The sequence below is a fragment of the Arachis ipaensis genome, chromosome B3, assembly GCF_059453495.1.
Source record: "Arachis ipaensis isolate K30076 ecotype BB chromosome B3, ASM5945349v1, whole genome shotgun sequence".
NCBI lineage: Eukaryota > Viridiplantae > Streptophyta > Magnoliopsida > Fabales > Fabaceae > Arachis > Arachis ipaensis.
In genome coordinates this window covers 123,517,286-123,527,236 of record NC_142438.1, presented here as the reverse complement: position 1 = coordinate 123,527,236, position 9,951 = coordinate 123,517,286, and the positions used below count along the sequence as shown (strand labels likewise).

General features: G+C 40.2%; 1 protein-coding gene and 2 pseudogenes across 1 annotated transcript; 2 read left to right on the top strand and 1 right to left on the bottom strand.

Moving 5' to 3' along the window:
• Positions 1–397: 397 nt before the first annotated feature.
• LOC148572335 (uncharacterized) lies at positions 398–1,116 on the bottom strand. Its single transcript, XM_088507458.1, has 2 exons — positions 635–1,116; positions 398–551 (listed from the first exon to the last, which is right to left on the bottom strand). The coding sequence occupies exons 1-2, from the start codon at positions 1,114–1,116 to the stop codon at positions 398–400; spliced, it is 636 nt and encodes a 211-aa protein (XP_088363584.1).
• A 2,480-nt stretch (positions 1,117–3,596) lies between these two features.
• Positions 3,597–6,728, top strand: LOC148572334 (uncharacterized; annotated as a pseudogene).
• Positions 6,729–7,663: 935 nt separating this feature from the next.
• LOC148572333 (uncharacterized) lies at positions 7,664–9,247 on the top strand (annotated as a pseudogene).
• Positions 9,248–9,951: the final 704 nt, after the last annotated feature.

Below are 9,951 nucleotides of genomic sequence, written 5' to 3'. Positions count from 1 at the left end.
GCTAATGAATATTTTTTTCAAAAAATAATTTATTTTTTCTTAAAAAATAGATAAAATTAATATTAGTTAATACAAAAAATTTAAAATAGAGTAAAGAGGAGGTTTTTAAAAGTTAGAAAAGAGGGGAATATAGATTTATAAAATAGAGGATAGGAAAGTGTCATTTTAGCATCTCCAGGGGAGTGGAGTGAAATTTTCTATAGTTTATTTAAATTGACAAGTAGAAATCATAACCTGTTTTTTAGTATTGTACTGTTATCAATGAAAGAAAGAAGACAATTTAACAACTAAGGTATGTGCAATAGTTAACGAAATTGATTTCAGTAACCAAATATGTTGTACGAAACTTTTACAGACAAAGTGTAAACAACAGAACATTAAATCTTGGGAACCTAACTCATGGGAGGTTGACGAAGAGTAGCAACTTGTAGTTCGCTCGACAGTGGATACAGGGAATATGAGCGGCCCCTCCGAAAGTATGGACGGAGTTTTGCTCTGCTGCCCGTCTGCGATAGTCATACAGAAGACCCATGTGGCCCCTGGTGGAGCACCTGGGCGAGGCACACACCGTATGTTGTTCTATATGGGCATTTGGACCTCACCCGGCCACGAGTTATTCAGTATTGAGAAGCACCTTGCGTTACAATCGGTGAGTAAACCAGCCGCATCTAGCTCGCGAAACAGTTCGAGCCCTTTCCGTTTTCCATCGTTGTCGTCCGTGCGAAGCAGCAACGTCATCGAGAGTGCGTATTTGGCTGCTTCATGGCCTCTACTTGTTGCACTATTCAGCATTTGGAAGCCAACGTCTTGATTACGTCTGATGAAGAGTTCCCGAAACACCTCACGAATTAGAAGCTCTGGATGCCCAGTGGCCAAACAGCGGTCAAAAAATCTCGTTGCCTCGATGTCGCGGCTCCACCACCACAGCGTCGCATGCGGTGGTAGTATAGAAACACTGCGGTGAACAATATCCGCGTCTCCCGCATCCCGTGCAGCCTTGCAGGTCATTCTGAGACTGCAGAGGTCCTGAATGGAGTTTGATGCAACTTTAACGGTTAATGTAACCCAAATGTCGTTCGGAAGGAAGGGGGTATTTGAGAAACGATTTATTGTCATTTTACGTTTGTTCCTGTTGGTTCGTATTTCAATGGGATGGGGATATGTGTATAGAGTTGCGGATATGGAGTGTGGCAAAGGAGTGTGCCTCCATATTTATAAGTCCACCGATCCCGTTGGAATCCTGAACTGGAGTGTAGCAGATAGGTTTTGAGTAATGTATGCGTAATATTAAACGTTAGAGTAAGCGTTGATGACAAGTCATCTTAGCCTAGTTTCACTAGCCTTTTTCTTTGTTTTTATTAGGTTTTATGCACTTTCTTGCATTCTAAGTAAGTAATTTGGAAGGGAAATGCATGACTTCTTTGAATCAAACAACCACCATTCAATTGATGCTAAATCATGAGGTTTAGGCTAAAATTAATTGATTTTTAATGATTTATAAACCTTGTGAATTTGGTGATACTTTGATTGGTTGTTTTGATTAATTGTAGGTGAAGAAAAGAAGAAAATAAGAAAGCGTTGCTTAAGAAGTGTGGCCTAAGGAAGAAAAAAGTGTGGCAAAGGAAGGAAGAAGTGTGGCGCAACAATGAAGGAAAACCATGAAGCTCTCCCCAAGAGCACAATGCTCTCCAAGGGAGCGCAACATTTTCTCTCAAGGAAGCAACAATGGACCAAGCTCAATGCTCTGCTCACCTTGAGAGCTGAGCACAATTTGAAGCCAAGAAACAATGAAAGGAAAAACAATGCTCAGCTCACCAAGGGAGCATTATCGGGCATTCATCAAAATAAATTTAAGGAAATTATTTGCCAAATGCCTTCTCCAAGAGTTGAACCCATGACCCAAGAGAAGGAGGAGAGCGCTACTCACAAGGAAAACAAGCCAAAAATTGGCCAAATGCATCCCCCAAGGTTCGAACTCAACACCTTGAGGAAGCAAGGAGCAAGGAGCTACAAGGAATCCAAGAAAATGCCACCAGCGCATGCTTCCCTCAAGTTTTGAACCAAGGACCTCCCTTGGAAGCACCAATGCTCAGCTCACTTGGAGAGCAGAGCGCTACTCATGAGCATGCTTGACACGGTCCAGGAAGCAAGGCGCAACATTTGACATGGACCAAGGAAGGAGCGCGCAACATGTGACATTGCCAGGGAGCAAGACATGCGCACAAGGCCCCAATGCTCAGCTCACCTTGTGAGCTGAGCATTCCCCTGGTGCCTTCCCCAACATTGCACGCTACAAAGGATCCCCACACAAAGCTTCAATGCTCAGCTCCCCACTTGAGCTGAGCATCCTCCTGGGAGCAAATCTTCATATGGGCTGAAATTCAATTAAAAATCCAACTTAATTCATTTCTTCACCAAATCAAAAACCCATCCAAATTCCAAAATCCAAGAATGGAAAGTGTATAAATAGGAGTTAGTTTAATGTAATTAGGACCTCTAGACTTTACTTTGAATTTTTCCTTTTAATTTTCATTTTCATTCGAAGCTTTTACTTTTGAATTTAGATCTTAGAGAATTGGGAAGGAGAATTGATCTCTCTTCTTCCTTGTTCTTGCTTGAGCACTCTTTACTTTTCTTGCTTTGGATCTTGGGTGAAGAATTGAAGAACTTCTGTTTCAATCTCACCTTGAGATCTCTTGTTTACTTTTTCTGCATAATTGAATTTCAAATTCTGTTTACTATTTCATTCTTCTACTCTTTCTGCAATTTACTTTTCTTTACTTTCGTTGCAATTTTTCTTGTTGGATCAAGGAAGGATTTGAGATCTAGACTTGTTATCTAGTCTCTTCCACCCCTGAGATCTTCAACCATTTTTTACATTGCTGCAAATTAAGCACAAGTCATTTTCTGTTTTTACACTCTTCAAGCATTTTCACTTTTCTGTTGAGATCTACTTCAATTCAATTCATCCTCTACTCTTCTGTTTATTGCAATTTACTTTTGCTTGTTTAAATTCTGCAATCCCATTTCCCAATTCCTTTTATAATTCAAGCAATTTACATTTCTTGCACTTTAAGTTTCAGCCATTTACATTTCTTGCAATCTAAGTTTCTGCAATTGCACTTTAAGATTCTGCTTCTTTACTTTCCTGCTCTTTAATTTACTGCACTTTACCCCTCTCCCTTTACATTTCAAGCAATTTAGTTTCTGCCAAGCACAAACCACTCAACCAATACTTGATTCGCTTGACTAAATCAACCACTAAACTAAAATTGCTCAATCCTTCAATCCCTGTGGGATCGACCTTACTCATGTGAGTTATTATTACTTGATGCGACCCGGTACACTTGCCGGTGAGTTTCGTGTTGGATCGTTTTCCACACATCAAGTTTTTGGCGCCGTTGCTGGGGATTGATTAGATTGACAATGATTAAGTGAAGTAGAGATCTAGATCAAGCACTTTTTCTTTTCTATTTCTTTACTTTTCGTTGTTAACACACTAACTATTTGAATTTTTGCTTAAGCTAACTCAAACTTCATTCTAGCAATAGATTGAAGTGTCACTGGTTTTTGTGTATTTCTCGTGGTTTGCTTGTATGTCAGATACAAGAAGAGCTATACCCAACTCTCATGAACGGGACGAACGCACACTCAGGAGATTGAGAAGAGCTGAGAGAGGGAAAAAAATTATTGGAGAAGAAGAGTCTGAAGAAGAATTCCAGGACATGGAGGAACAGTCAAATAATCCACCAAATCAACAAGGAGGAGCAGCCAATAACAACAACAATCCCCCACAGAGGAGAGTTTTGGCTTCCTATACATTTGCAAATCCTAGACATTGTGGGAGTAGCATTCTTACCCCAAATGTTAATGCAAATAACTTTGAACTGAAGCCACAACTCATCACCTTAGTTCAAAATAATTGTTCTTATGGAGGAGGACCACTTGAAGATCCAAATCAACACTTCTCTACTTTCTTGAGGATTTGTGACACGGTCAAAACCAATGGAGTGCATCCTGACATCTACAAGCTGCTATTATTCCCATTTTCTCTCAGAGACAAAGCTACTCAATGGTTGGAATCCTTCCCAAGGGACAGCATAGACAACTGGGATGATTTAGTGAGCAAGTTCCTTGCCAAATTTTACCCACCTCAGAGAGTTATTAGATTGAAGACTGAAGTACAAACATTCACACAAATGGATGCTGAACCTTTGTATGAGGCATGAGAACGGTACAAGGCTCTAATCAGGAAATGTCCTCCTGAAATGTTCAATGAGTGGGAGAGATTGCAAAATTTTTATGAAGGCTTGACACTGAAGTCTCAAGAGGCCTTGGATCATTCGGCAGGAGGTTCTGTGCAACTCATGAAAACTGCAGAGGAAGCTCAAAATCTTATTGATATGGTGGCTAACAACCAGTACTTCTTCGCTCACCAAAGGCAACGCCAACCAGCACAAAGGAAAGGAGTGATGGAGTTGGAAGGAGTGGACTCAATCTTGGCTCAAAACAAAATGATGCAGCAGCAAATTCAACAACAATTTGAGCAAATGGCCAAGAGTATTGATAGCCTCCAAGTTGCAGCAGTTAACACAAGCCAACCATCAACCACATGGGGGCAAAATGAAGAAACTCAAGAGGAGCAACAGCAAGAACAAGTCCAGTACATGCACAACCAAAATTCTGGGCCAAATGAAGTCTATGGTGATACTTACAACCCCTCATAGAAGAACCACCCCAACCTCAGATAGGGAGACAACCACAATCAGACTCAGCAACAATGGCAAAGAAACTCAAACCAAAACAGTTGGAAAAACACAAACCAAAACAACCAGCAGAATAATAACCAAAACACATATAGAAAACCACAAAATACCTACCCCAATTCTAACCATCATTCATCCAATAACCAAGCCTCAAACCAAAACACTTACCCTCAACCCTCAACACCCCACAATCAACCAATCTCACAAGACTCTCAGAGGATTACCAACTTGGAGCTCTTAATGAAAAAAATGATGAAGCACCAAGAGATGACATTAAGGAATCAGGAAGCCTCCATGAAAAATATGAAAAGGCAAATTGGACAAATCTCCAAGCAAATCACCATTGAAAGGCCATCAAGCTCACTACCAAGTGACACCATTCCTAATCCAAAAGAGGAGTGCAAGGCAATACAGCTAAGGAGTGGAAAGATCCTGGTAAAGAACGAAGAAGCAACTAAGAAGCCAAAGGAAAGTGACAAGAAACAAGCTGAAGAAGAGGCACCCAATGATAAAGAGGTAACAACAGGCAAGCAGACCTCAGAGGAGTTTAAAGAAAGGGAAGACCAGCCACAAAAATTAAGGAAAGAGAAGGAAGCAATGAGAGAGCCAACCAAGGAACAAAGGCAGGAAGTGAACTTCACACCTCCACTGCCATATCCTCAAAGGTTCAACAAGGAGACTAAGGACCAACACTTTCCAAAATTTCTTAAAGTTTTCAAGAAGTTAGAAATCAATATTCCCTTAGCTGAAGCACTTGAGCAAATGCCCCTGTATGCAAAGTTCTTGAAAGAAATTATCAACAAGAAGAGGAGTTGGCAAGTTAATGAAACCATACTGCTTACTGAAGAATGCAGAGCACTAATCCAGAAAGGACTCCTCCCTAAACTTGAAGATCCTGGAAGTTTCCTTCTACCTTGCGCCATTGGTAGTATGACTATCAACAAGGCGATGTGTGACTTAGGAGCTAGTATCAATCTAATGCCTGCATCTCTAGTGAAAAAGATGAGCATAAAAGAGGTAAAACCAGTACAAATGTCTCTAGAATTGGTGGACAAGTCGGTGATATGCCCCAGGGGTATGATTGAAAACCTTCTAGTCCAGGTAGACAGATTCATCTTCCCTGCAGATTTTGTGATCTTAGATTCAGATCAGGATGAAGGTGACTCCATTATACTGGGAAGACCGTTCTTGGCCACTGCTAGGGCCATCATAGACATAGAGCAAGGAGAATTAACCCTCAGGATGCATGATGAAAGTGTCACCCTGAGTGTACTGCCAGAAATACAGTTCAGTAATGAAAAGAAGGATGGTACGGAAACTGACAAAGAAAATCTGCAATGGAAGGAGGAAATCAACAAGACAAACCACAGCTGCCTTCCCAAGCAAGAGATAGATGATACAGCAGGTCAAAAAAAGAAAGAGACTGTGCAAAATAATGAAGAAGTTCAAGAGGACATTGGAGTATTGACAACTAAGAAAAGAAATCTCAAGAGGAAGCCTGTTGTCAAAGAAGAAGGGTCAACAAAAGGAGGGAAGAAAAACAAAAACAGAATCAAAAAGGGTTGGAAAAACAAAAAAATTCCAACAGAAGGGCTTTCCAAAGGTGAAAAAGTGCAATTGGTCTATCAACAACTGGGAGCAAGTCAACAGACTGATGACTACTATGCTGTGAGCAAAATACTCTCACTAGAGCATGCTGAAATAGAGCATCAAGGAACAAAGAGAAAGCTCACAATCAGAGGGGACAAGCTGAGGCATTACAGCCACCAACCACCATAAAAGAAGGGTTCAATGTCAAACTAATGACAATAAAAGAGCGCTCCATGGGAGGCAACCCATGATTTATGATTCCTGCTTGCTTTTGAATTCAATAAAGTGTGATCACTTTAGCATGATTTTGAACTTTTCTAGACACCCTTAACAGATGCATACACTGTCTTGAAATACATGCCAGACTTCTAAGTTTGGTGTGCTTGACAGCACACAAAAGTCAACATTTCAAACATTCTTAGATCATATGCTTAGTCATTTTGGTGAAGTATATGACCAAACATTAAGTTTGGTGTCTGCATGTGTACGAATTTTGAAGAAAAAAATCAACTTCTATTCAGAAAATCCAAATCATGCAGAGATGGATCATGCATTGTTTTGTTTTAGGAATTTATGCTAAGAAATAAATTAGCACTTATGATGAAAGTATCAATTGTGACAAGTGTTTATTTTAATCACTGAGCAAGAAACAAGTTTGGTGTTCACCAAACCTTGGTTCACTAAGTAAGGAACACAATTGATCTTTCATGACTAAGGACCATAATATAGAATGCAAGCATTCACTACTTTACCACTGTGCTTTAAATAAGTTCTGAAGCATTTCATTTTGATTTAATTAGAAAATAAGAGTTGAGGAAAAGACAAGAAGAAGAAACGGTTATGACAAGTCAAGAGAAGGATCACATGTCCCTAGAGAGGTGTGCCAATCTTGGAAAGCAAAAATCTGCATGCTACTCACCTTGAAGGACGAACTACATGCAACCAATGGGAAGAGAATCCTTGTCAATCCTCAAGAGAACATGCAAGCCGTCCATCTCATGAAGTTGCCATGTTGTTCAACTAAATCTCCACTATTCACAAGCCATGACCGAATCATTCTTCAAGTGTGGTCTTCATCCAACATCTTAAATACCCTGCCTATAAATAAGATGGGACATCTCTTGCTTCACATATGCCTACAAGCCTTCCTTACAAACATAAGTCTCTGTCTCTACCTTATACAATACTATACACACACACCACTCCCCTCATAGCAGCAACATTTCTTTCCTTATTCTCTTTACACCACAAAATCGTGCCTCAATCAACCTCAAATCCACCCTTGTCTTGTCTTTTTGATTGCATTCATGGCTTCATCAAGTTCAAGGAGAAGGCCAGGCAAGGAGCCCATGGTGGCCGAACCCCCAGCTTATGACACAAGAAAGTTCAGATCTCAGTTTCATGAAAGAAAGTTTCATAGATTCATGAAAACAAAGCTCATCATTCATGAAAGGAGTTTTGAGCTTAGGGACGGGGAATACCCCATCATGAGACAAATCACTAGGGAAAGAAGGTGGGATCTTCTATGTGATCCCCTCCCCAAGATTAGTGCAGTCATGATCAGGGAGTTCTATGCAAATGCTGTGAAGGAGAGTAAAGACAGCATCCCTTACAAAAGCTATGTTAGGGGAAGTGAAGTGGATTTCAGTCCAGCATCCATTACAAGGGCCTTGAAGTTGAGAACTATAACTTATGACGAGCCTAGCTATGAGGACAGATTGCAGAGAGAAAATGACCCTGATGAAATCTTACAAGGAATATGCCTGGAAGGCACAGACTGGGAGAGAGATTCGAAAGGAGTCCCAAGCCGATTGAAAAGAATAAATCTCATTCCTGAGGCTAAGGGATGGTATGAGATAGTGAGGAGATCCATACTCCCTACTGGAAACACTTCAGGGGTCACAATCAGGCGAGCACTCTTGACATACTGTATCCTACATGGAGGAGAAATCAACCTTGCACAACTCATAGCCAACAGTATTCAAGAGATAGCTGAGAGCTCAACCAAATCTACTAGGCTCAGCCATGCAAGCACAATCCTAAGGTTGTGCAATAAAGCTGGGGTGATTTTTGAAGATGAGGACATAGAAAAAGTAAGAAGGGGGTCGGGAATCACAAAGAGAAGCATGGAAGGGATTACTGAGGATGATGATCAAGAAGAGAGACCCCAAAGAAGAAGAAGATCGGAAGAAGAAGGAGAGCAAGCTCACGATGCCATAGACATGAGTCAGTTACGGAGAGTTCTTGAGGAAATATCATAGCAAAATGTGATAGCCCAAGAGAAATATCTAGAGTACCAAGAGCAATATCAAGAGCACTGGGAGCAATACTTGAAGGACAGGGAGCAAAATGAAGCTTGGCAGCACAGAATAGAGGAAAGACTAGAGAGCTGGCAACAACAATCGATGAATCAACAACAAGAATTCCAAGCCAAGATTCTTGAGGGACAAAGGGAACAAACAGCAAGTCTCAAAGAGTCATACGACAAGATGTTCTTGACTCAAGCCAAATCTGGGGAGTACACTCACAATTTGTATCAATGGAAGAACATACATCATACCATTGGAGAGTGTAGGCACGTGGATAGGATAGAATATGATGAAGATACCCAAGCCAAGCTGGATTACTTAACTCACAGCATGCCAGCAATAAATCCACAGATTAAACCATTTGGGATGTGTCCTGAGTTAGTGAACCAGCAAAGAGCAAGAACAGATAGATACTCATCACGTATGCAAAACAGATTAGAGGATGTTGGACTCTCGGGCTTGCTAGACTCTGTCTGGGACAGAAGATGTCCTTGTGAAGAAGCTGAAGATTTTACAAAGAAGAGGAAAAAGAAGAAGGGAGAATCCAGCAAATCCAACAGAATGGAAATGCCTGACAAATAAAGGTGGTGAAGTTCTTTCATAAATTTAATAAGGAAGATGCATGTCTGAAACATGATATGCCTCCAATTGCTTTATGTTCTGCAATTTCTTTTATTTACATTAGTAGTTAGTAAAGAAATCAATTATCTGCATAATTTTTGCTTGGAAGCTATCTGCATAATAATTGTCATCATTCATCAACTTGAATACTTTGTTTTGTCTCCCTTGTTGTTTGAATAAAAGAAAGATGTTTGATTTAGAAAAGTAATTGTTCAATGTTGCAAAAGTTAGAATGAAAGTTAGTGGTGGTATGTGTTTGATTTAATTGATAGCTCATAGAATAAATGCTGCAAAATAACTTGTTACTTGAAGCTTAAGCTAGTTTGCTGTTATGATCCTTCAATTAATGAAAGTCCCTTGGAAATAAACCAAAACAGAAAGAAAAAGAAAGAAGAAAAGCCAAAAGTTGGCAAAGAAACAAACAATAAGGCTAGACACCAATAGCTTGGACCCTGTGACATATGCCTGTGGTGTTCTTGTACTAGGATATGCTTGGACAAGTAAGTTCTAAGGAGTATTTTAAAACTTGGCAACTTAGATCAACTGATTTGGGATTGCCAACTGAAAGTCCACAATAAAGAGCAACCTAGCTACAAAACATTTAGTTATCCAAAGAGATGCTGGGCATCAATGATCCTAGGAAGAAAAAGGTGAGCCATGTGTCT